The sequence below is a fragment of the Jaculus jaculus genome, chromosome 17, assembly GCF_020740685.1.
Source record: "Jaculus jaculus isolate mJacJac1 chromosome 17, mJacJac1.mat.Y.cur, whole genome shotgun sequence".
Taxonomy (NCBI): domain Eukaryota; kingdom Metazoa; phylum Chordata; class Mammalia; order Rodentia; family Dipodidae; genus Jaculus; species Jaculus jaculus.
Window position 1 is genome coordinate 40,278,581 of NC_059118.1, and position 26,516 is coordinate 40,305,096.

A 26,516-nucleotide genomic window follows, 5' to 3' on the forward strand; every position below is an offset into this window, starting at 1 on the left:
ATTTTGCTTTAAATTGACCAATATTGTGACTCTATTTTTTGGTTCATGAAGAGAACAAGAAGAGGAAACTATAGAAAAAGTTTCAATATATACCTTCCCAGTCATACTGCATTAGATTAATCTGTACCACTTTTCTTTCTCCTATTTTCCACAAGGAAGCTTTCAGTTATATGCACAACCACTAGATCATTCAGGGGCAAAACCCAAGATCCCTTCTCCAAATTGGGCATTAAATTTCTCTTTTCCTGAATGATTTTGGGATCGCCACTCCACAGCTTTTCCAGAAAGCTCTAAGTCTTTCTCCTTGCTAGAGATATTTGGGTGAAAAGGCCAAGCTGGAAACCAGTAACAAGCAGACTATTATGTTAGAATACTTGGTTTCTGCGTGACTGAGATGTTACTAATTTTTACTGCAATGAAGATTTATTAAAATAAAACGATGGCTGTATTTAAAAGTTTTGATTATTTTTTGCTAGAAAGTTGTATTTTTGTCTGAACTTGCCTCCAAATGCCCTATCATTAGCCTTCTAGCTGCCAGCTCTCTCTTTCCACTTATGTTTTCTTTCCCCCTCATGTAGCTATGAGATGTTCACACAAGACTTACAATCAACTACAGGGACTTGTAATGAAATCAGCATCTGGGCCCACTGGGATGTTTAGTACAATGCCAAAGTCTTAACAAGTCATAAGGGTGACATTACAGTGATTGGCTTCTTCAGTTTCCTTCTGTTCTGAAAGACATTCCATTCTCACTAATTTTTCTTGGGCCTTTAGAAAATTATGTCGCTACTTCAGTGTTGGGCTGCATGGAGCTCTGAAATTATGAAAAAAGCAAGTTTAATCCATCCTTAGGGTTGCACGAAAGGGTATCATACTGACATGGAGTTTGGGCTCCCTTTGCATACCTTTTTTAAGAGTGGTCTGGGAATAACTGTCTAATTGAGAAACCATGGGACATATGTGAAAAATGGAGTCATAGATATCAGTTACTGTAATAGCTAGTATATATTTATAAATGTTTCAAGGATTATTTTACTTACCACTCCAAAGACAATACAGCAATTTGAAAATAAAATTTGTGAAGGACATTCATTTTAATTCTATTGTAGAAGTAACAGAGCTAAATCAGAGGCCAGTAGGCAAAAAGCAGGGCAAGCTGGCTCTTTCGTTGTAAAGTCACCACCCTCCTTACACAGTCTTGACCTCATGCTCTTGCATGGAATAGCAAGAGAGGAAACTGTGGGTAGGGGGAGTGTCATAAGCAGTCTGAAGTGTCCTCAAGCTTCCCTATGTACTGTCAGCTCAGGGTGGGTAGTGTGTGTGAGTTTAATAGAGGACAAGGGAAGTGACTCTAGGGTGAGGTTTGCCAAAGACTCACTTGGGTACCACTTAGTTCAAACCTGTGATAAAGGTTGCCCCATTCCACTCTGCATAAAAAGCTTGAGCAGGGCTGGAGAGATGGCTTAGCGGTTAAGCGCTTGCCTGTGAAGCCTAAGGACCCTGGTTCGAGGCTCGGTTCCCCAGGTCCCACGTTAGCCAGATGTACAAGGGGGCGCACGCGTCTGGAGTTCGTTTGCAGAGGCTGGAAGCCCTGGCGCGCCCATTCTCTCTCTCCCTCTATCTGTCTTTCTCTCTGTGTCTGTCACTCTCAAATAAATAAATAAAAAATTTTAAAAAAATTAAAAAAAAAAAAAGCTTGAGCAATGCATACCTGTAATCTCAACACTTGAGAAGTGAAGGCAGGAAGAGCAACAGTTCAAGGCCAGTTTAGGCTATACAAGACCCTTTCAGAAAGAAAGAATTAATGAAAGAAAGAAAGAAGGAAGGAAAGATAGAAGGGAAGAAGGAGTAAGAAATTAGTTTTGAACAAGGCTAGAGGGTAGTTTTAATGTCCCCTTGACCTTCAGCTGAGTTCTCTAGCACTGTCTCTGTCCTCCCTCCCTAACTCTTGGCTCTGCTGCCATATGTGGGACCAAGAATGTTCAAAGGTAAGACTTTCCTTCTCCAAAAGTCCAGCATGACATGCTTGGGAAGCCACACCTCCAAACATTGCCCTTTCCATTAAGGGAAGTGGTTGTAGCAAGGTGGTATGTAATCCATGACGTGGCAACTAGCACTGAGATGGATGGGAAGGTGCAAATTGGAATGGTTGAGATCTCCTGTAAAGTCCAAGGTAGGTGCATCTTTAAGGACTCTAAAAAGCTAGACTCTGCAGAAAGTCCTGAAACTTCTAAGAGCCTGGTTGAGGGTGGCAGATTCATTACTAACCTCCACTTTTCCCCACCACAGTTTCCCCCAAAAAAGATTTTTCATCAGGAAGTGCTCTTTCTAAGATATGGGTTCCATGAGACCAAAACAATGTGGAAGAGGCCCCTTTAGCCTGCCCTTGAGTCAAAGAGGGACAGGGTTCATCCAGGACAGGAATCTGATGCCCATGTACTTCCTCCGTCTGAGCCTTGACTGATTCTTACTGGCTTAGATTTCCTGTGGTGGCTGGCTGCCCTTTTAACCCAGGTCCTTCACCATACATCCTCTGACTTCTAGGCTTCCTTCCTTACCTGTGCTCTTCAGGATAGCCATCCTTGACCTGTGAGCTAATATTCTAGGGTACTCTCTAAATAGAGCTAACATTCCCACCCAGAGCTAAGAAGCCTTCATTCTCCACTGGGTGCAGCCTCCACTGGAATCAAGATTGCCTGGACCCAACTCAGTGGTTGGAGAGGAGTAAGGAATACAGAACCAAGATGTGGCACCTGCACAGAGAGGGGAAGGGGGACTAGAAGTGTGATGGTGATGGTTTCTACAGACTCAATGATCCAAATGAAGTCAGAGAGGATGGATGCAATGATTCGGATGATTCTGGTAATTTGGGAAATGTTCCTCATTGAAACCTGGATCAGATTCTAAAACTCACTAGATAGTCCAAATGGAATTCAAGGAAGAGTAGTATGGAAACATAGGACCTTCACAGATATCTGAAGAAGTTTTTGATCACCTGTGGGTTAGCAAGGATCCTATAGGCAACTGTGCCTGAGTTTAAGCAGGGCTTGGGTCCTACTTACTCCCACTTTTTTTTCTAAGCTTCTCCACTTCCTGCACAATACCAGGCATTTCTCTCTGGGAATCACAGGTGGTTTGTGGCAGGGCATGACAGGAAGGCAGCCTTACCTTACAAAGCTCACAGCTGAGCAGGGATTTGCCCTTCTTCCCTTTTATAATATATATTAGTTACTGACTTCAGAGTCATTAGGATTAAATTGTGGCCAGAGAGTTCTCTCCCATAATGATCATTTTGGCAGGTCCCCTATTTTTCTGTCTCAAGTGGCAAGGTCCCAAAGATGTTTCTGTCAAACCATGAAGAAAGACAAGGGAGTGATGACACTGTGGGAGAGTCACAGAGCTCTCCTAGGATGATGAAGCAATAACTGGACACTATGATTCAGAAGAGAAAGAAAAATATCACATCATTTATTTCCACATGAAATGGCAAATGGAGTTCCGTGGACATAAAGGCTTTTGCAGGAGATTTTATTTCATGTACATTCATATGTTTTCAAGACCATGTCTCTGCTTTCAACTTTGTTTTTCATTCAACAACCACAGTCAAATACATAACATTTTTCATGTTAGTTCATAATTTAACTTATGCTAAAGGGACATATGATAAATTACAAACAGTGTAGGTAGATAGAAAACAAAATAAACTAAGGTTTGACTTGGACTTCTGTGTGTAAGTTATGATTACAAAATATTCAACTGTGTGTATAATTCACATAAATTTAATCATCACATTTTCCCATAAATTAGTGAGATAAATAGACATATGGAGACCTAGAGTAAACAAATCAAATCAATACAAAAGGCATTTTGTAGCAACTACTAATAATCACATAGGTTGGGGGTAAGTTCTCTACAAATCATTTAGTCAGTGCACAGAGTTGGGTGATGGGCACACCCTTATTTATTTAAACCACCTTTAAAACTACAACAGGAGTTTGAAAACCTGAACAGCATGAAAGTTTCTTTTCTGGGCACAACACAAAATGTAGAACTATATATGTGGGTGGGGTGGGAGTTAGGAATATGCATGCATTTTTGGTCACTATCTTATAGACCAAATCTTCTGAACTCCAAGATTATGAAGAAACAGGAAAACATTAAAATGCCTCTTTTCCTTTAGGTTAATGACAGAAAGGGGAGACTGATTCCTGTCACTGGGAAGGACACACAACAGGTCCATTTATAGTAAAGTTTCTTTAAAGGAAAAACAACCTAAAAAGTTTCTTAGCTATAGCATTAGGTTCTAAGTATCCCAGGCAAGATTATTTGGAGCCCAAGGGTCCATTCCCCAAGGAGGCTTGTCCAGATCATTCAACCTGTGCTGATGGAAAGAAGCAGATTCACAGTTTGGGGTATGTACTTTCTGTTTGCAATCTCTCTGTACTATAGGGTCCTCATGTCCCAGAGCTGGTACAAAGTACCCCCCCCCAACATCTACACACTGCACCAAGTCCTAGCCCTGAGGGCTAGACCATGCTTTTGTTTATCGATTAGCAAGACTTACCCTAACGTTACCTATTGGTGGAGTGTGTGGATAGTTTTTTTTTAAAGAAGTTTGATTTTTATCTCTTTAGAAACGGTTTGAAACTAAGAGAACTGAGAGAGTTTGACAGAGAGGGAGAACAAATCGCTGACAAAGAACCTTTTCTGTTTCATCAGCGTTGTTAGGACAACAAGCAGGAATGTCTCAGATAATAACTCCCACTTCAAAGATTTCTCAGCTCAATCAAAAGCGGACCATCCTTTTTATTCAACCACAAGGACTGGCACTAAAGAAGACTCCACTGTTTGATTTTTTTTTTCCACGGTGTTTATTTTTCCCCTATTCACTGGGGTACTTGGATAAAATAAACAACAAGACAATTAAGGGAACATGGGCTTCTAACTTTCTTGCCACCTTCCATATCCCCTTGGCCTTGGGCTTTTGCGTTTGTGCCAAGGCCAGCCCAGGCCTACAGACACCACACACTGGCCTTTGGGTAGAAAAATTTAGAGGACTGCAAGAGATTGTCAGGATGGAGGAGGAGTAGAGCAATACTGGGGACCACAGTGGAAATAAACGTCCCTAGAACACAACGGGAACTCCCTAGATATCCCCAGATTGACCTTCTTCCTTCATCTTAAGTCCCCATCCAATTGTGTTCTGCCAAAAGTTGAGTTGGGGATGCTCCTTGGCTGTTTCTCAGGTTGTCCTAAAGTCGTGTACTGTGTCCCTCTGTCTTTGGGACACTGTCAAGATGCATGGAGTCCTCTGGCTCCTTCCTTTCTTGGAAGTCCTCACCGCCAAAGCCCCCTACAAGAGGGTGCAGGGTGAACCCCTAAACACTTGCGAGGCAGGTTCTGGGGAGGAAGTATATACTGGAGAGCAGTGACAGTATTAAATGGCGTGAAAGCAAAGGTCAGCACAAATGTATCTTAATAGAGTGTCTGCAGTGAAGTGTGCCGCCTTTGAAGCGGCCGCTCCCCGCGCGCATTTCCATGGCGAGCCTAACGCGGCATGCTGATGCACCGTCAAACTCACACTTTCAACCCCAAAACCCAACTCTTTGAACAACCCGAGCTTGATTAGACCTTTCTCCTTTTCTTTTACGTCTTACAAACCATTTCCTCGGCTTTAGAAACTCGCCATCAAGCCCAAATACGCCCTCTGATCACCGCAGAAAGCGGAAACAAAGAGGCCGAGCGGCGATTCAAGCGGCCCTTTTCTTCTCTCGCATTATTATCCATTTTTATTATGATCGGGAACAAGTGCCCATTCGCGTGGGTTTTGTTTACCGGAAATTAAATGAAAATGATTTAGTCTGCGTCAAACAAAAATATATACTTGTATACACAAGAAAAAAGGCCTGTTAGACGTAAATATTATGTCCTTGATGAAAAAGCCTGGATGGGCTCCAGGATCGCCCTTTCAGGATTTCAGTACAACTTGCCCATTGCCATAGAAATCCTAACTTACCATGAAGATGCACCGTGGCGTAGAAACCCTGCTTTGTGCGCGAGCCCTTTGATGTTGCGGGCGTGAGATGTGGGCGCTCAGCTGCGCAGAGCAAGATTACCTTGTGCGCAACGCGGTGGACATCTGTAACAAGCAAATGAAAAATTAAAGGCGATTAGTGATTGACCAAACTTTTTAAAATTTCATTGCATTATTTTGGATTGGGTGAAAAACAAAATGGGATGCCTTGAAAGAGAGAAGAAAGAAATGAGTCCTATTTGAGGAGGGGTGCCTTTAAAAACATCTAAAGAAGCAGGAAATTTCTGTATGTCTGTAATGTCTGTAAGGTCAATGCTTACACATGGGAACAAGTTGCTTGCTCCCAACTGTCATATCAAGCATGGCAGTCTCTGAGCCATGTTGTATTCGAGTCAAGGAGATGGCCATATCCCTGAAGACAGATTTATTAGAGATGATTTTAGAGGATTCTGGTTTGTCTTGGGGTAAAGAAAACAGGCCCACTCTAGTAAAGTAGATTCTAAGAAAGAAACGAGAGAAAACAGCAGGACACAGGTGCTTGTTGCAGCCTTATTCATCCTCTTACTTATTTATCTATTTATTATTTGCTATGGTACTGGAGATTTTCCTAGGGCTTCCTGGGAGCTAAGTGAGTGCTTTACCATTAAGTTATACTCCCTCTTTCCAGTCTCTGGGCTCCATCTGTAAAATGGAGCACCCAGAGGCTTCCTCCCAGGGAGAAATATTCCCCTCCCCGATACATCCATCTAATTTCTTGGAGAGCTAGGGCAAGTCTCCCAAAATTTTCTCCTCCCCCCCTCCGAGATCCTTCCTTCAGTTTGTTTCCATCTTCAAATCTCAGTTTGGCAGCAGCATCTTCCCCACAGTGGGAGACACACTGAGAAGCAGATCCCTGTCTTTCCTTTGGGCCAGAATAGCAAAGACCTTGATATCCTCTGCCCTCAACATCTGTTTGTTTTATTTCTGAAGACTTCACATTTAATATCAAATGTGTATTCACTCTCTAGACCCACTGTGCTTGCCTGTATAATACTTATTCCTGCTATAGTTCAGTTCTTCAAACCCCCAACACAGACTTTGAAAATAAGTCCAACATTGTGTGATTTTGTTTGTTTGTTTGTTTGCTTTTTAAAATAGGCCATCATAGAATTAATGCAGTCCACTCAGACACATTGTGGACACTGGGCTCAGTGACTCTGAGGACATTGGCTAGTGTCACACCCCAGCTCAAGCACCTGTGAGATTCCTAAACTGGTGAGGTGGGCCACACTGAATCTTTGAAGGTTCTCTGATGCTCTTTTGTACTTCCTGACAGTTGCACTTTGTCTGCACCCACAGTATTCAGCTGAAGTGGAAACCAGGCTGAAAGGCAGACTAGACTCATCTGTGTGCTGCATAAGGGACTAGGGTTGGAGGTAGGAGGCTCCTCATAAGGAGAAAATAAGCCAGGTATGGTGGTACAAGCCTTTAATTCCAGCATTGGGGAGGCAGAGGTAGGATTGCTGTGAGTTTGAGGCCAGCCTGAGACAACATAGTGAATTCCAGGTCAGCTTGGGCTAGAGCTAAAGCCCTACCTGGGGGCGGGGGGTGGTGGTGTTGAAAGAAACAGAAAAGAAAGAAAGAGAGAGAGGGGGGGGGGAGAGAAAGAGAGAGAGTAGAAGGAGGAGAAGAACAACAAGAAGAAAGATACCCTCCTTAAAAGAAGAGGTTGGAAAATGAAGGAGTTAGCAGGGTTTTGTTTTGTTTTAATTTCAGTGGAAGGGGAGAGGGTAGGGAAGTAAAAGAGAAAATAAATGGGAGGCAAGGAGGTGTTTGTACAATTCTGTCTGCCGCCTCCAGGGGTCTGAACTCCTCAGGTGGGGATTGAAGGAAGAGAGCCTGAAAAGGGGGCTGTGAGTGGGGGCTGAGAAAGGAGTAGCCTAGGATGCAAGGAAAGTTTCTCTGCTCTACAAGACATATGGGGAATTTGTGTCTCACTTTTGAGAACTGCAGTTTCCAGAATTACACATAAATTCTAGTAAGATTTTTGTTTCATCTGTTGGTTTCTATCTTCAACACTCAGTTGAGGGCCAGGTGGCACAGGATATGACTGCAGAATAAATATGGGGCCAATATTTGTGTTTTAAAATGGAGGATCGCTTTTATTGTTGTGCCTGCTTGCCTCCCATCCTTCTCCTTTTGTCTGTCTTCCTCCTTCTCACACTCCTCCTGCCTTTTCTCCCTCCCGGTGTTCTGCTCCAAAATAACCAGGCCTAGAGTCTTTGGCGTAAGTCACGCCAGGAAGTAGCCTTGGAAGTGGAGGCAATGGAGATGGTAGCAGCAGCAGGGCCCAGAGATAAAGAGGGGCAAGAGGGAGGGTGCTGCAGGGTCAGCAAACAGCCGGCGCCCTGACACACGTACCATTCGCTCTTGTCAGGGCCACACACCGCCACCGCTGCTGAGGAGACTACCGGGGGCTCCTGGCTGCAGTCTGACGAGGGTGACACAAGAGCAGATGACATAGGCATAGTCGAGTTGTAGCAAGAGCCGGGTGGCGGCGAGCGACCGTGCACCTTCATGTGCTTCCGCAGAGAGCTAGGGTGCGTGTAGCACTTGTCACAGCCCCGCACCTTGCACGTATAAGGCTTGTCGCTTGTGTGCACGTGTGAATGCTTCTTGCGGTCACTGCTGTTGGCGAAACGTCGCTCACAGCCCTCGAACTCACACCGGAAAGGCTTCTCGCCTGGGGGGAGGTAATGTGGAGACATTAGTGGGTGTGGGCCATGTTCCAGTCACAGGATTGCCACCCCACATTCCTCTTTTGTTTTCTGCAAAAGAAACCCAAAAATGATTTAAGAAATCTCTTTCCTCATCACCCCACGTCCGGCACCCCTCCCCCACGCAGAGCGCCCCTCTCTACCAGCCTCTATTCCTCCCCTCGCCTGCCTGAACCTGCAAGAGGGCGGGGGGGCTGAGGTCGGAGGAGGAGCGACTAGGACTCCATCTTAGTTGCTTTCTTGAAAATCCTGATCCCCTCCTATCCTTGTACTCCAACTTTTATCCGCACAGAACACCTCTGCCTGAAACATGGAGTTGATTGAAAACCACATCTGCTGGATTTAAAGTTGCTGTCCCCGCCAAATGTCTCTGCTCCCACAAGCCCTGCCCAGCAGCCCACCCCGCACACTCCAACCGGGCCCAAACTGTTTCCTAAAATAAATTTTGTGCAAACGCTAAGGAAACGAAAGAATTTAGGACAATGAACCATGGAGGTATGCACATGATATGTGCACAATATGGGTTATTTTGTAAAGGAACATTCTGAGCAATGATTCCCCTAAAAGGAAAATAAGGGGGGGGGAATGGAACCTCTCCCCTTTTCCCCTTCACCCTCTGAAGACACACTTTCGGCCCCATTCTTCAAATCTTCCGTAAACTACCCGAATCCCTCCAGCTAACGTTTCAGCAGTCGTAACACTTTATTTTGTGTATCCAGGATATAACGGAGATTCGGTTGTGTGGAGCGGGCTCTCTAAGTCCAAATTAACAGTACAAAGTCGGCCAGCGTCCCTCGACACTCCCGCCCCCGGCGGTCCGACCTCACGGGCCCCAGGCACGGGGCTGCTAGGAGGATCAGCTCGGGCGAGGTAGGATCTGAGGTTTCGGAAAAGCGCCCCTGAGCGCCGCAGGCTTCGGGCTGCGAGCCGCTGCAGTGGTCAGGCCAGGTCCAGGTCTCCAGACCTCAGAACAAGCTGCCGGTCTAGTTGGGCCAGCGGAGGCTTGGATTGGCGGAGGCGATGCACTGTAGAACCGAAGCAAGGTGTGAACGTTCACAAGGCTGGAAATGTTGACTGGACCAAGTTCCAATCCTAAACTGACTGCCGCCTGAATCGCTGCCCCGCAGGGGCCGACAGGAAGCCGAGACCCGGAATCCTAACTTCCCGGAGGAGCGGCGAACGCCGCGGAAAGGGAAGGGGGAGGTGTGGGGCGCTTTTAGCAAATGATTGTAGTCGGGCGCTCTGGGTTTCGGGAAACCACCGCTAGCATCTGGCTGAAGAGCAAGAGACGCTTCGCGGTTGGCTTTGTGGTTGTTTCTCCCGCCGTTTTCAGGGAAGACGGAGCTCTCCAGCAGCAGGTTACGACAAACAAAGCCGCCATTCTAGAGCTCTGCCGAGCCTGAGGTTTGCACAAAAGCCCACCCTCCTCGCGGGCAGCGGGCTGGGGAACCCCTGGCCTTCTCCCACCCGAACTAGAATACTGCTAACACATTACTAGGTTCTCTGAAAGATCTTAAATCCGGCCATTTTACAAGACATGACATCGTTTACGAAAAAGTGGGGGAAATGTACAGTAAATCCGTGTCTACTTGTTCCTTGTCTTCTTTCCTGATTGGTACCAGCATCTACAAACTCAAAACTTCTAAAATAACTTCTAAAAATCAATCAGTACAAGCCAGCAAAACAACGAGGGTTTGGTAGCAGTAGTAGTAGTTGTTGTTTTGTCTTTAGGTTCGCTTATGTATTTATTTTGCTTTGGTTTGGTTGAGAAACGGCAGAAATCCATTTTAGGTTGGGTCTCTCCCGCCCTGGAAAAGAAAATAATTTCTGCCAAACAGGTATCCCATCCTGTGAGCGCCTCGCTGGACAGTAATGTAAGATAGGAAACGATGTCGCTCCAGACATGGAACTGAGGAGCAAAGAAAGGGTTGACTCGGGAAGCCGGCCGCCGACAGGCCCGGGGCTGCCAGGTGCGGCCGCGCCCGGGTCTCCGTCTGGACCGCCCTCCCGCCCCTGTGCGCGGCGCCCGCCGTCCCCTCCCCTCGGTGCCTGCGCGCCCGCGCGCCGGGTGGGAGGACGCGCCGGGGCGGCCGGCCTGGGTCCCGCCTGCAGCCCGCCCCGCGGTCAGCGTGGGGAGCGCCCGACTCTGCCCGCCGCCAGGCCCCGGGCGCTCCAAAGTTCGCCGGCCGCGGGCGCCCGGCCGCGCCATTTTCTCGCACTTGTGGCTGAGACGTCTTTCCCGTTGGCTCCGCCCCGGCACGGCCTCTTCGCCACTTCGAGTCCCGAGCCCGACGGTCTGGCCACCCCGGAAGGTGGGGCGAGCAGGGCCGCGGGTCCCGGAGCAGCGCTTGGCGGGCGGCGGGGTTGGCCGTCCTGGCCCGCGCCGCCCTCGCCGCCGCACCATTGTTTCTGGAAGGCTATGGCTGCGGCAGAGAGAAACCTCCGCAGCCTCCAAAGCCAGGCCTGAGATCCTGGAGAATCCCAGCTCCTGAGAAACCTGCTCCTGTTCGCCACGACTCGAGGAAATGAAATACCATTAATATTTGAAAAGGCAATTATTCTCCTGTTGAATCCAGAACTGTCTTCATGAATAATTTGTGGCTAGCTCTATTGCCATTTGAGAAACATTTTGCGGCTGCGTTTCCTCCCCCTTTTCTTCCCATTACTTAGGAGGTTTGAGGGAGACAGCAGAGCAAGGGAGGCTCTGTGGATATTTAAAATATAGCCAGACAGTCATGATTCAAGACTGCGAGCGAAAAGGACGCTCAGAATTCTATCCTGCGTCGATGCAAACCTGCGAGCCCGCCTGGCACACTGAATCTACTTCTCTCATGCAGGCCTATTGAGCTAAGAATTTAACCGTTTTCTGCGTCACAGACTTCAATGGGAGGGCCAGCAAAGAGCAGTATAAGTTGGTTTGCTTCAAAATTCCTGTCATTAAAAATGAGTTCCTTCTCCAGCTCCAGATTATGCACCCCGCCTTCCATGTGGCGGCCACCACTAGTTCCTCCCGGAACAGCAGGGCTGTGCTGGGGTCAGCGTCTTACTCCTGCCCCTGTCCTTGGGGATAGAACTCGGAGAGAGAGGCAGCTGCATGCCAATGGGAGGCAGAAAGAACTCAGGGAAAGACGTTTGCAGACATATTTCAAAATACAGTACAAGATTCAAAGTATACAGTGGACTTGTCTTCAACTATGTCAGTGTTCTAGACCTCCCAGGAAAGAGATTTGGGAGTCTGCTTCTTCCCAGCACTTCAGCCTCGGAGACTTAGACATTAACAAACGTTGCTATTTCTGCAAGAATCGGATCCAGGCAGGACTGCACAACATATAAGTGGAGTGCGGCGGTGGAAATCTCCTGATATCCCTCCAGTCTCCTTTCCCGCCTCCAAAGTGGGGGAGGGGAGAAAGTCCGACTTCTTAAACTTCCAGAGAGGAGGAGTAAGCGGAGTCAAACAGTGGCTGCTAAACTAATTAATGTAACATCACAGGCTGTTCAAGAGGTGTGAAAACTTTCTTCTTGCAATTGTATTAATTACAGAAGCTTCTGGCCAGAGGAGTTCAACTTGCAGACTCATGTGCAGGATTTCTGATCGCCCCGTTAACTAGAACAAACAGATGTAGTTGACACACGTTGCTATTTCACTTCACAGCTCGGTAAATGACATTTAAGATGATGGGTCTAGATTGGTCTCTCTGTTGAAGTAAGAGTGAGGGCTACCAAATACACCTTCTGTGTGGCCAGCAAGACAAAAGAGGGGCAAGAGTTAGCCCACAAGTCCTAAAGAAAGCATTAAGGGCGAATCCCTCATTCCAAGTGATGTCAGGTGGTCAGAGTAAAACAGGCTATTTTCCCAAAGTGATCTTCGAATGTTAGACAATTAAATCAAACTCCAGAGACTGGGGATATAGTGCAGTGGTAGGGATCTCGCCTGTAGTGCTTCAAGCCCTGTGCTTGATCTCCACATCCAGGAAAAAGAAAATCAAACTCCCTAAGCTAGGAGCATGTGTTTACCATCGGAGATCCCAGAAATCCGGCCCACACTGCACCTGGAAAACTGTGAGTCTAAGAACAGAAGCACTTAATTACTTTATGGATTTAGCTCATGGAAACAATACCGAAATAGCCCCCTTCCCCACCTCCTCCCCTCAGTTGGATCTTAAGGGAATCCAGACCCAAGGGCCTGCTTCCTCAGAGGGTCGCAGAAGACAGCGCGGAGTACTGACCTGTGTGAGTTCGTTTGTGTATTTTGAGATTTTCTGATCTAGCAAAGACCTTCCCACACCCCGGGAAAGGACAGGGAAAGGGCTTCTCGCCCGTGTGCACACGGATGTGATTTACAAGTTTGTATTTGGCTTTGAAGGGCTTGCCCTGTCGCAGACACTCTTCCCAGAAGCAAACGTGGTTGGCTTGCTCTGGGCCACCGACGTGTTCCACCGTGATGTGCGTGACCAGCTCATGCATGGTGCTGAAAGTTTTAGAGCAGAAGCGCTGGGGCCCCGGGCTGTCGCCGGCCAGCCACTTGCAGATGAGCTCTTGCTTGATGGGCTGGCGCATGTAGCGAAAAAAAGCGCCAGGGCCATGGGGTGCGGCTAGGTTCACGGTCAGGTTCACACCGCCATAGCCGTGGAGTGTCGCGGCTGCCGCCAGAGTGTCGCTGCGGGCCGCAGGGGCTGACGTGAAGGGTTCGGGCTGCTCGTACACTTCTCCAGGGAGTCCCAGACGCTGGATTCCATTCAAAGGACGGCCATGGGAGGCCTGGTGAGGCTGTTCCTGAAGGCCCGTGAAGACCGAGGGGTTGGCGAGCTGAGGCCCATGGTATCCAGAACTGCTACCTGTTGTCGAGACAAATAACCTGCATGAGAACCCGTGGTGTGGGCTGCACAGTTCCCTGTCAGGGGGAAAGCAGGCCCGCACAATCGCACAGAAGTTTCTGCTATAAACGTTGTGGTCAAAAGCTAGTTGGCGCTATCAGGGAAGCCTGGAGGATGAAGCAAGGCCTAATGCCTCTGGCCAGGCTGCGGTTCTGGGATCACCTGCCTCGCCAGGAGCTGAAGAGGGATGGTGGTGGGGAGATAGGTGGAAGGGGCAGCAAGGATGAGAATGTGGGTTCCTGGTGATTGGGTTTCTGCCCCATAGGCCTCTGACCAGTGCCTTAAGCTCTCTTTGGCTGCCAAAATCGGAGGGTCACAGCTCCCTGCCCAGATGTGAAGGTGAATAGAAACCATCATTTTGGAGGAGGTGAAGTTGGACGTAGTGGTGAGTTTGAAGCGCCTACACACATTTATTAATTTTAGTGCCCGACTGGGCCAGGAGAGGACAGCCTGCTGCAAGCCTGTCTGGGTCCCCTGAGCGCCCCATAGCCAGCCACATATGCTGCTGTTTACTGACAGTGCAGAAGAGAAAGAACATACACATACACACGCACACACATATTTGTGGAAAAGTGTTTTTTTTTTCCTTAAAGTTCTGCATGTATCCCCCCCCCTCCCTTCTTTAATGTCTATGTGAAATCCTGAACTCAGCAGTGGCGGCAGCAGGGCGATTGAGGGATGAATAGATTAGGCTGGCCGGGCCACCAAGAGAAACAATTGCGTAGTTCGCCCATTGGCCCACAGCTCTACACGACGTCAGCAATGACAGGTTCTTCCCTCTCACTCTCCTACCCTCCCTCCCAACTTCACCCCTACCTCCATAACATTTCACGCATCTACTGATCATGTGCTCTGACCCTGGCATAGATTCTTTTATAGATTCATTTTTCTTCCATTAGGCAGCCTCTCCTTTCCAGAAAGCTGGGTGATGGCTGTGCCTCCCTGCCACTGAAAGTGAGCAGGGCTGGATTCCACTTCTATTCATTAGTCACTGGACCGAGGAAGCTGCCAGTATGTGCTGATCTTTGGGCACTTCTTACTCAGGCCTTTAGAAGGGTGCGGAGCTTTGAGTGGGCTTGGACACTTTTGTCAAGGGAGCTGAAGGGAGCAGAGAGTGAGGTTGGAGGCAGAAAAGGAGGTTGCAGAAAAAGCTGGCAGGAGTAGAGCAATTCTTCTCAGGTAGAGGAGTCTAGAGCCCAATGTTATGCTCTTACTTTCTCTTTCCTTTTAACTTTCTTCCTTCTTTCTCTTTCTCATCTTCCTTTACTCCAACCCACCCTCACTCCACACATTGCTGTATTTGGATCCTTTATTTTTCCCTCCCCTCTCCTTCCTCTATGCTTTTGTCTCAGTAGCCTAGCCAGTCTGTCCTCCCTGGTGACTGGACACTGGAATTCCTGAATTTCTCACTGACTAAAGTCAGGATTGTGCTAGAGGTGGTGATCTAAAATCCACCTCAGATCCTTCTCTCACAAATCATATCCTTCCACAGACCAACTGCCCAAAGAAACAAAGGAGCCTGGGTCTCTAGTAGGAGGAACAGTTCCCCTTTCCCTAAGCTTCTTGAACACTCTGGAGTCCTGAGCTGTGTAGCATTAAGCCACATGAAGTTTCTGGAAAGAGGATTGGAATCACTTCCACTTTCAGCTCTGGCCACTTGTTGCCTGCAGGTCAAGCTACTATTCCACCCTTGTTAGCCTTAGGAATCTAAGTAGTGGACACATTTCCCAAAAAAGGTTCCAGAGGGCCTAGACCTATAGTATAACCCAGGAATTGCCACTGGGATTGGTGAGGGAAAGCTGATTGAAGAAATCCTCAATTCTAGCATAAACAAAAGTAAATGTCCCTTTTCTAAGCAAAGCTAGGGTCTGCTGCATCTTCCCATAAGTTAAAGGGCTGCTGGACCCAGACCCTGCCTGTTCACTGTAGTTAGGAAAAAAAAGAAAAAAAAGAAAAAGAAAAAAAGCAGAGGATCTGAGACCTTCCTGGCATGGTAAAATGCCCTCAAGGCACAGAAAAATCTTAGACTTTTAAAAGGAAGTCCTATAGATCTACTGCCCTTCAGGAGAGGGAAGAAATCGGTGCTGATTATAAGAAATACTAATTTGGAATTGCCCACAGCACTGAGAACTATTACATATTTCATGATCTCTAAATTAAGATGATTTTTGCTTTGTTTTGTTTTTGAGACAGGATCTCATGTAGTAGAGGCTGGCCTCAAATATTGCAGCTAGCCAAAAATAACCTTCAACTTCAGATCCTCTTTCTTTCACCTCCTGAGAACTGGAATATCAGATGGTGCTGGAAATGGACTCAGGATTCAGTACTTGCTAGCAAACACTCTACAAACTGGCCTACATACACCAGTACCTTAAAAAGGTTTTTGTTCAAACTGATAACCTATAAAGCTTGGTAAAGTCTTAATTTAGCACCTCATCTTTGCTTGGTGTTGAACTTTAGCAAGGGATTAACTTCCACAATAATTTCTAAGGGCTTAGAAAATTACCAACTACCAGTGGAGTCCTCCTAAGCATCAACAAAAGGAGAGCATTTTCCTTCTGCTCTCTAATCAAGGCTTCCCACACATATTTTTAAAACTATACTCCAACAATGTGTCTTCTCTTCTGCCTCACTTTCTCTCAGTGCTTCACTTTCTGAGTTTGCCCCTTTACACACTGACACTTCCATCTCTTCCCCAAGATTGATCAGGCCTGGTCTCTAAAGAGTCATTCCTAAGTCTCAGTGAAGTGTTTCAAGTCTTCCCTCTGATCAGAAGGGAACACTTTTTTCAGGTGAGTGAAAGAGGAACCTATGAAGGACTCAAAATGCAAACATACAAGCAGTCAAAAGAAAACAAAAGGGTGTTCCTCCTTGCCCAGCTATTTCTGTTATCCATGCTTACCTCAATACAAAGATTAGTCAGCCTTTGGTTTCCAAATCTGAATGGAGTGCACTTCTAAAGTAGTCAAGTAATTAAAATATTTTTCAGTCACCTGTACCTGGATGACCTAGTAAAACTGGGATGGTTATCAAATCCACCACCCACTTTAGCTTTAAATAAGTCTCTGGATTCTTTAATACATACATCATCACTCCATCCCCAGCAACTCTGAATGACAATATAACCTGATCAGTGTTTTTAAAAACATTTTCAGCTGTGTTAGGACCCATTTGGAAGCCTGCTGAGCATGTTAAAGTAACAATTATGTGCTTGGTGCCTGTTTTCATAATAGAAGAACATGCTCACTTTCCATTAGCATGTTATAGAGAGCTGTACTATTTTTATTCATCCTAGTTCATGGATCTCCTAAATTCTAAGCACTCATCCATGGACCACAGGGATTTAAAAAAAAAAAAAAAGCAGACGTAGTATATACACAGACTGTTGATATATAGCCTAACATTGCACTTGGAAAGCCATGAACATGTGTAAGACTTTTCATGCCAGCAGTAAAAGGGCAAACACATCTGATTCAGCCAGAATCACTGACAGTACCTCACCCCATGGAATTCCTTCCCAGATGCAGCCTTCTCCTGAAGCACTGAAAACATCTGGACCCATCCTGAGCAGATACTTCTTGGGTAGCCAGGGGTCAGTTGACCTGCAGGTCACAGAGGTTGCCTGATCCTTGTAAGTTCCTTGGATCCATATGGTCCATACTTCAGCTGGCTAAGCATAACAATGGGACCAGAAATTCCTGGACAAGTCCATTTCCCCAAAGTCAGTAAGAAGAAAAAGATTCTTTTGCATCCATTAATATTTACAGACAAGGAATTCTGAGCAATTACATAAGGGTCTTCAAGGTGTCTCTCTAAAATAAGCCCCACAGCAGTAACCATATAATCACAATCATGAGACACCAATATTTTGGAGGTGTATTTTAGTCATACTAGGGACTTTTTTGAGACCCCAGAAAGCAGAGATCTCTAGGTTAAGACACTGTCAACTGACAAGAAGTATCTCCTTACTGGTGCCCACATTGAACATTCAGAACATTGTAATGTTCTGTTCCCCATTACCAAATGTTTGGTGAGTAAATTATATTTTTAGTTATATTATATTTTAGTGTTAGCACCATTAGGTTTGCTCTCCTAGTTGATTTGGAAAGAAAAAGAAATATCCTGTAGCTCCCAGGTCTTTGGCAGATGTCAAAAAGAAGAACTAAATTTACATGAGGGCTTACTTGGAGCAGATTCCACTATCGGCTCTCAAATGTCCCTCATTCTCCACAGCCTCTACAAATCAGTGCCCAGAATCATGACATGAGCACTTTCACTCACAATAGCCAGTACAATCAATTGCATAAGCAAGTCATTTTCTAGTCCTACTTTTTAGAAATAGGGCATTTGGTGGCCCAGCCATCTGCCAGAGCTCCTTACATTATTACTGGCTGAAATGTCTGTCCTCTCTCTGTTGGAAAGGGGGAAAATGGAAGAGATTATAGATCAATAGCTGGGATATTTCTCCATTTCAATCTTTAAGACAGTGTTAACTGACAAATGTCTACAGTAGGGAGTGACCAGAGGATAGTTTTAGCAAATGGGGCCATTGTCCAGAGCCAGACTCAGCATAGTCTCAGCCACCTAACTGCTCTGCTTCTAGATCTGTAACCACTTGTTCTGTCCTTTTTTTCATTTATGATTAGTTGCCACTAAAATGGAATGCATATTTCAGAGGTGCTATTATTCACTGATGTCAGGATACATGCAGTGGAAGTATCTCTAGTCTTATGAAAAGAAATAATGTAAGCCCCAGAAGCTTGCCATATGTCCAATTCCAAATTGTGCAAAGGTGATGATGTCTATTAGCATTTTGGAAAAAGGAAATTCTTCTTCTCAATTATGGAAACTTAGGCTTTAATCATCATTAATGAAAATGAGAATGTGAGAAAAAAATATACTTGGCTATAATGTAATTTCCAAGTAATGCTACTGCAAACTGTCTTCTGACAAAAGATTAAGGAAATATCACTGAAACAACTTCCCAAATAGCATTAAGGAATGAAAACAACTGAATTTATATAATATCCACATCCCTTCTGAGACTTCTGCCATCAAACTACCCCAAAATAATTGAAGAGAGCCATTTCCTGAATTACTCACTTAACTTTGGTTAAGAAGCTTGCCCTGCCTACCAATAAGGGAACATCTTTTGAGAAAACTGTTATCTTGTTTCCTAGTTGGAATGAGGAAAACTTGATGCCTGCAAGGGAGATAGAATGAACTCTAAATGATATGCTTATTCTAAATGGAATATTAAATTAAATTCTTCACAATGAAGGTATTCCTGACAGAATGGCTGTCAGTCACTCCCAGTTCAGACACCGCGTTATGGGAACATCATCTAGCCACATTGCAGAAGGCTGGTGTCCTTGGTAAAGATGATGCATATCATGTAAACCCTATCACCAAGATCAAAGTCTGCTTCTTTCATGGAAACCAGTACATGTCAAAGCTCATTCCAATCAAATGGTCTGGAAATGAATTCAAGATGAATATGTCATAGAATAATGTGACAGTGGAATTGCAGAAGGTCAGGGGTGGTTGTTTCAATGATCGAGTCGTCAAATATTAATTCTGGAACGTCCAGATGAGTCGGCATTGAGGGATAATTCTCTGGCTTCTGGTGGGGTGTTGTGTCATTGATTGGTGTGCAAATGTATCAAACACCAAGGTGTTATTCTAAGCGTGAAGTCAAGAAATGTGCCCAAACTCGCAACTCAGTATAGACAAAGATAAAACAAAACTTTATATATAAAAAAGAAGTAACAAATATTTCTCCCCAAATTTAAGCAAATATATATTTAAGTTAGGATTTTAACTTACTTGACTCTTTGAGGGTGTTTGTGTAAAGCCGTAATCGTTTCCTCATTATCAAGGAACTCTTGTATCGCATTTTCTGACTTTGAGCCTATTTGAGGAGAAAAGGGAGGTAGTCCTTAGTTAACAAGTGTGTACATGCTTCCCTGACCTGAATGTATGAAGGAAACAAAAGTTAATCTGAAAATGAACTGTCAGTCTTTCTTTGACAATTTTCAAATTTCAACATGAAAGAAAAAGACTGCTAGAAACTACCCATATATATTGCAAAGTGACATGCCTGGTAACAAAATAAATTGTTAACAAATTCTAGTTTCACAGAATTTTGTTTGAAAGCCCATGTTGCTCTGCCTTGCAGGTAAAAGCGATTCATTATTTATTAAAAATAATAATAATAATAACTTCTAGTATTTGAAATTTTTGTTTGAGAAGACCCCATTATTTCTCCAGGTTTATTATTTATGTTTGTTGAGGTGTGATGGTTAGGGACATACTCGAGGATAAAATTACACTTAATTAGGATAGGGAGAATTTCAGAATATATTGTTTGTGTTGGAGACCACTCTTTTAGCCTCACATAAGCTGTACCCTCAGAACCACTGGAGAGCTGTCATTGCTTCATTTTTCAATGTTAATATCAAATTCACCAGATTAAAAATGTCACATTTTGTCCAGACTGTCCCTATTTTGTAGTTGAGTTAGAAGAGTCTCCTCTCAAGATATAAGCATTCTTTGTCAGTGGCTAGAGCTTCCAAGCCTGTGGCCATCATAAATCCTTAAAAGCCTTCTGAGAACCTCTGCATCTGTCAGGCAAAGTTGAAGGCAGTGGAATAGCCAAACAGGCCATCAACCTAGCCCAGACACTCAATTTGGCCTGGAAAGACAAACACTCATTGAAAAAAGTCTCAGGCTGGACAAACACAGTAAGCCTCTGTTATTGAGGACGGCTGCCTGACTTGACACTCCGGCCCACAGAGCAACTTGACACTCCGGCCCACAGAGCAAGTGCCTGTTTAACTTGCTGACCCACAGGCCAAATCCAAATGGTGTTGAGTTATCACAGAGGGTCTCCAGTTCTCTATAGTCAAAGGCCTTTTTTTTCATCCTCTCACCCCCAACTTGGACCTGAACTATTCTAAGATTTTCATCTTTCTTCTCTTCTCCCTCCTTTTCGAGGAACAAGCCTGAGACATGGCAAGTAGACTCACCTTTTCCCAGAGGATTTTATTTATTTTCAGGTCTCTATAACCAAAAAGTATCCTTCCACAAAGGTAATATGCTCTTTTCAACACAGACCAGGAAAGAAAAGAGGGCCAATATTGTGTTCCTACAGAAAGGCAGCATGCTGGGTGTCTTCACTCTGAAATGTCCTCATGGCAGGATGTCTGGCACCACAGTTCCTGGTTGGTTGGCAATAATAGAATTTACTTTTTTGCTCCTGAGGGAAGCGGGGGTGAAGTCCACCTACACTGCTGGCCCATCCCTAATTCTAGGAGGACTGGGTCAGTTGTACCCTCGTTGTATGTAATTTCTTTGCCTGCTACAGTCAGTTCCATAGCACACAAGCAAATATCACAGGGGTTGAATCAAGGCAGGCAAAAGGAACCTTAAGTTTTGTATGAACTAAATCACCTAGTCTGTGCAGGGAACCAAAGTAAATGCCTCTTTCTTCAAAGTCTGATGCCACTTAGGGACCTTTGGGAGCTGGCCCTGGTCCTTGCATCTGGGGTTCCCAGGATACAGGAATTCTGGTATAGGTTTGGTTTTCCCAAAAGCTTGCTCCTGAGGTGTACCAGTTTAGTTCCAAGGACTCACTAAGGAGCACCTATGAGATATATTGTATTCTGTCTTTCATCCTGTACCTTGAAGGAGGAAAGGATGCCATGGAGTAGCAATGATTAATAGTGCCAGTTAAGAGCCAAGAAGGTGGGGGCAGTTGCTAAGACAAAAGGCACTATTTTTTTACTGGAGGTGTATGGAGGCTTCCAGTTTTGTGGCCAACCTCCACCAACAGTTCAGGCCTTTCCAAGGTCAGAGGTCAGCTAGAGTTAAAAATTTTGGTTCACGGTTGCTCTACACTAAATAACTGCCAGGGTGGCAGCCACAAGAGTGGATGTGCCTGCCAGGCAGAACTTGGCGATGGTGGGCTCAGAGCAAAAACCCAGAGGGTAGTTAGGAATTACCAAGCCAAAGATGAAACCTGCTCCTGGCTTCTGCTCCAGCAGTGCCAGCTGCATCTCCCCAGCTCCCATCCATCCGCCAGGCCCTCAAGCACCTCGCTTCTGGTCTCCACTACCTGTCACCAGCTGCACCGGGTACCTCCCCAGCTCCCATCCATTGGCTCCTAAATGGAGTGGAGGTCCTACAAGGCTTTTTCTTTTTACTATTCTCTGGAGGGTGGAGTTTGAGTTTCCCCAGCTCCAGGCTGAAGGCAGATACCCAGAAGCAAGCCTGCTTGAATGGATCACCTGCAGATTGTCCATTCTTGGAATTTAAGTGTCCCTTTTCACCCTGGCTGCAAACTGCTAGCTGCAGAGGCAGAGAAAGTATAATCCATGAGCCTCTGAGTCCACTGCCCCAGCCACTGCTGTCAGAGAAATGGGAGAAATGTGACCCTGACATCCAAAGGTATTTTCCTACAGACAGTTCCAGGGACAATAAAGCCCTCTTTCCATTCCTCAAACTTTGCTGCCTCTTTTCTGTTCTTTGGGCCATTTGTCAATCCCAAACATTTATACTCAGACTTTGAACCGGCGCTAACTCGCTTTCACATTCCACTCCAGTTCCTTTATTCTGTCCCTAATTTTCAATGCTCCTAGCTCTAGGACTGCTGCTTTCTCCCCACCCCTCCCCCACCCAAGGACTAATCACTACTCTCATTTACACACAAGAGAAAGAAAGCCAAGTTCGAATCCTGTAGCCCTGGAGAGGCCCGCAGAGGAGAGCACAACTTAGCTATCAGGGCAAACAGAGGCCGAAGGCGTACCCAGTAGCCACTCTCAGTCAGTATTAAACCGTGAAGTTCTATGGTGTAGCAGCCCACAGCAGTAACTTGTCTCTCTGACTCTGGAGTGAGGAAGCCGACACCCTTCCCGCCATCCCTTTGAGGAATGAGCAGAGAAACTGCCTGCAACGACCCTATTGCAAGCACCTGCCTTGCTCCCTCTGTGCACAGAAAGCTCCTGACCAATTCTGCCTCTCCTTTGCCCGTGGTGGGGACACTGAAGCAATTTGCAAAAAGTGGAAGGAGGAGGGCAACAAGCTGGTCTTGGTGCAGTTGCCAGTGGGAGCCCCATCTGTCCTCCTTTCACCCTCTCCTAGGAAGAAGGGACTCATCTTCTCAAAGCGGCCGCTTCGAAAGGGCTCCTCCCCCCCCCAACTTAGAGTGGGGGTGGGGCCTGCGCCTGCAGTTGGAGGGGGCAACAAAGGAAGAAATGGGGAAGCAGGTCTGACTGGGCCTCTTCCCCCAGTGGAATTTGGGTACAAATGACCCCCAAATGGACACTTGCTATGGGTCCGCTGGGAGTACAGGTCTCCCCAGTCTGGCCCCCGGCGTCAAGCACTTACCCTGCTCCACCTGTTGCCTGGATCACCTCATTTCTGCACATCACTTCGGGGTGTCTGAAGGGGACTGCAAATCCCTCTGAGTCTCTTTCGTGGTTCCACCGAGGCGGTCATCCTTCATTTCTCCTTTTCCAGCTTTCGTGAAGCAGTTAGAGAATGTATGATGAAGCAGAAATGAGCCGTCAGGATGATATTTTAATGGTTTATATGTCACGTTGGTGCGTGTGGCTTTGAACTGGAGCCGCTTGCGTTTCCTGCAGAGAGCACCGCAAATCCCACTTGATAACTTCTATAACCACAACTTTTTTTTTCTCACATCGACTCTTACCCTGTATATTTGGACAGGTTTCCTAAAAATATTCTGTCAACATACCCGTTAGATTTTCCACAGACTGGAGAAGAGAAGAGTGACTTTTCTTTTTTGAAGAATTATTTTCCCTCCCCCTCCCAATGGCCACCCTTCCCCCTCAGGTCCCCTCCCCTGTTTTTTTGAAAGGCAGTCGAGGTGAGTTCAATATTTCTTCTCCCTAGTGAGAGCAGTACAGCTTCAAGAGGAAATATTTCCTTGAATATGAGGTTTTTATAGTTCTAGGACCTAGTCTTTCCCAGGACAAAGGACTGAATGATTCTGATACACACACACACACACACACACACACACACACACACACACAAATACGTATGTATATATCGTGTGTTATTTTGAATAAAATATATAATACTTAAACAAACATCTTTTGCTCCCGGCCTGTACCCCAGTTGTCCCAGAGTTATACTCAGTAAGTGAGATATGCAGGGTGGTTCGACTCAAACTTGTTGCTGGAGGCAGAACATTTATTATTTCTCCTCTTTTACAACTTTTGTTTTTTTTTCCTTCCAAAGGACCACAAAAACAAATGTTGAGTTAGATCCCTCCAGACACAGGGAAACCTTTGAGACCTGCAGACTGACTTCTTCAGAGTTGGAAGCTGGAGAAAGGACAGCCGCAGTTCCCAAATCAGAATGGAATTAGTGAGAAGTCTAGGAAATCTGGAAGGCAAGAAATAGCCAGTGTTGCCCTTTCCTTTCTCCAGCTTGCAGAATTTAGAGCTGCTACGGGAGGAGATAGAGAGAAAATCATCTTCATTTTCCTTTTACCCAGGAACTGGTAAGTTTCTTAACCAACGCCGGTGAAAAGATGACTTGAAGTCTCTTTGTCTGGAAGACTTTAGGGCTCCGATTCAGCTGCAAAGAAGCCAAATGAAGTTAGAAACAAAGGGCAAATTGAAGGATTCCGACTCTTGGCTTTTTGTGTTTTTCCTTACTAGAAAATAATTAGACCTAATGAATATGCAGGCACTAAGTCTAAAACCCTGGGCTGGGCTGCTGGGTTTTTACAGAGCTGAGGAGAAATGCAACCTTCATCTCCGACCCTCATCTCCTGCGTTTGTTTAAGATGCATAAATGTCCCTCGGTTTTAATTGATTAAGTCACAGGGGACTTTTTTCCCCCTGTTTTTCAGTGCCATACTCCTCTACCTTCCAACAATCATTTTAATATATGTCAAAGGCTCTTTGAGGACAGGACAAAAACTAAGTAAGCGCAGTTGTTGAAAAGACTTAGAGCTGGGCAAAGACAGGTTAATCGAAGGCCGCATCACGAAAACAAGCGAGTGTTGTATGTTTGCACTGAATCCAAATGTCTGCATTTTCCTAACTAAATCAAAGGGAGTGTTATTTCTTTTTCTGCTCACTCATCTGAAGGTAAGTAAATTTTCTCTGGCGATCAAAAGCCTGGTCTACAACAAAGACCGCGCCCGTTTTTTCCATCGTTGTGTTGTGGCGAGTTGCGGAATTTCAATAACTGTGACAAGGGTGACTGATTTGTGAACTAGAAAAGGTTTGAATGTTACAAAATTTACATTGGTCCTATGTATCGCAGATTTAAATACCAAAACAGTATTCCGGGATCTCTGGGGAGTTCTGAACAGCCCAGAGGAACAATGGCGCGTTGGGAAATTTACAGTTTTACCTGAATGGAAGGGCCCAGGCTGGGAACATGAGTGCAGAGGGAGTGAGGTTAGCCGGCGCAGGCTAGGCAGACTAGGGAAGCGGAGAAAAAGAGATGTAATTGGGACATTGGTGGAGATGGGAACAATGCTTTCAATTTGCCATAAAAAAATAAGCCCAACAAACCTCAATAATCTGGAAAGTTAAGAGTTCCAATCCACCTGTGTTATGGGAGGGAGCACAAGCAGGAAGTCTGACTGATTTGATAAAGGTGGGAAAGGCTGAGGAAACCACTGACCACAAGTAATCAGTAAAGAAAATGGACTACCCGCGCTTCCGAATTTTAAATTATAAACCAGACGGAGGCCAGAAGCAAACTTCAAAAGAAAGCAAATAACAAAAGCCTCTTTTGCGGCCCTAGTAGGGGAGAAGGGAGCGATCGAGGAGAAAGAAAAGAAAGTTGCTGAGTCCGGACATTCTGGAAGTGCCTTCGCGCGGTTTCCCTGTGGATCTGTGACTGCAGCTCTCAGGAACTCACTGGGTCTCCAGTGGTTAGGGCTCAGAGGAGCGCAGGTTTGTGCAGGAAGAGACTGACCGGCGGGGTGGGGGGCATAGACGGGGGGGATGAGAAGGAAAAGAATCGTGGCAAAAAAGGTGTTTTTTTTTTTTTTTTCCATGAGAAGAAGAAGAAAAAAATGCCAAAAAAAAAAAGTTGCTACTCCTGGCAGCCCTGTTTGTCAAAAGGGAATGTCAAGCGCTTTACAATACCTGGGATTGATGAGGCGGGCGGGCCAATGAGCGGCGCGCGGCGCCTCGGCGCGCCCTCCGTTGGTGCTGGGACCGCGGGCGGGGGAGTGCGGGATTACCAATCCGCGCCAGTGTAGGAGGCACGTGACTCCTCCCCCCTGTTCCCATTCATCAAGGGGGGGGACGGTGTCGTCCTTTCAATTCATTTATCTGCAGGAATGATTGCTGCTATCAGTCTCGCGCTCACCACCCGGCTGAGGAGGTGAAAGTTTCTCCCCAGGAAGATAAACCGCAAAAGACAATATTGTGCATGATTTGCGCCTTTTCTTTGGCTTTTTCTCCCCCCCCCTTTTTTTTTTTTGCAAAAGCAGAGAGGGGGAAAAAGGAGAGTGAAACAGCGAGGAGGCGAGCCCGAGAGAAAGAACAGAGGAAAAGAGAGAGAGAGAGAGAGAGAGGAGAGGGAGCGCGCGCGCGAGAGAGCGAGCGCGAAGGGCTAGCGGAGAAGTGAGGAAGGTGCGCTGCTCGAGTAGGAAAGGGCTACCAGCCGCGGCTCGGGCTCACATTCCTGTATGCCACAAATCCGAGAGGAAGTTTTCTGGGGGCTGAGATGTTCCATGCCTTTCCCTGGGCAGCCTTGACGCGAGGCCCTCTCGGCAGAAACTGAGCGAAGAGAAAGCGAGACCGCGTCCGGCCCGACCGGGCGCCGACGCTGGAGCCCGCCTTCCTCCCGCCC

At 46.0% G+C, this 26,516-nt stretch overlaps 1 protein-coding gene across 6 annotated transcripts in view; it reads right to left on the bottom strand.

Moving 5' to 3' along the window:
• Positions 1 to 3,506: 3,506 nt before the first annotated feature.
• Zic4 (Zic family member 4) overlaps positions 3,507 to 26,516 on the bottom strand; it is a 33,869-nt gene continuing 10,859 nt past the window's right edge. For 2 of the 6 annotated variants that reach the window (XM_045136870.1, XM_045136869.1), the window contains exons 2-6: positions 23,052 to 23,302; positions 19,491 to 19,575; positions 13,017 to 13,625; positions 8,435 to 8,756; positions 3,507 to 6,139 (exon numbers count right to left, since the gene is read on the bottom strand). In XM_045136870.1, coding sequence (XP_044992805.1) covers position 6,139; positions 8,435 to 8,756; positions 13,017 to 13,625; positions 19,491 to 19,560 — 1,002 coding nt within the window. In that variant the 5' untranslated portion in view covers positions 19,561 to 19,575; positions 23,052 to 23,302 and the 3' untranslated portion in view covers positions 3,507 to 6,138. Of the gene's footprint in view, positions 6,140 to 8,434; positions 8,757 to 13,016; positions 13,626 to 19,490; positions 19,576 to 20,692; positions 20,762 to 23,051; positions 23,458 to 24,185; positions 24,273 to 25,058; positions 25,130 to 25,222; positions 25,646 to 25,804; positions 25,994 to 26,344; positions 26,502 to 26,516 lie in introns of those variants that run through there. The other 4 variants (XM_045136867.1, XM_045136866.1, XM_045136868.1 and 1 more) reach the window with 4 other exon arrangements.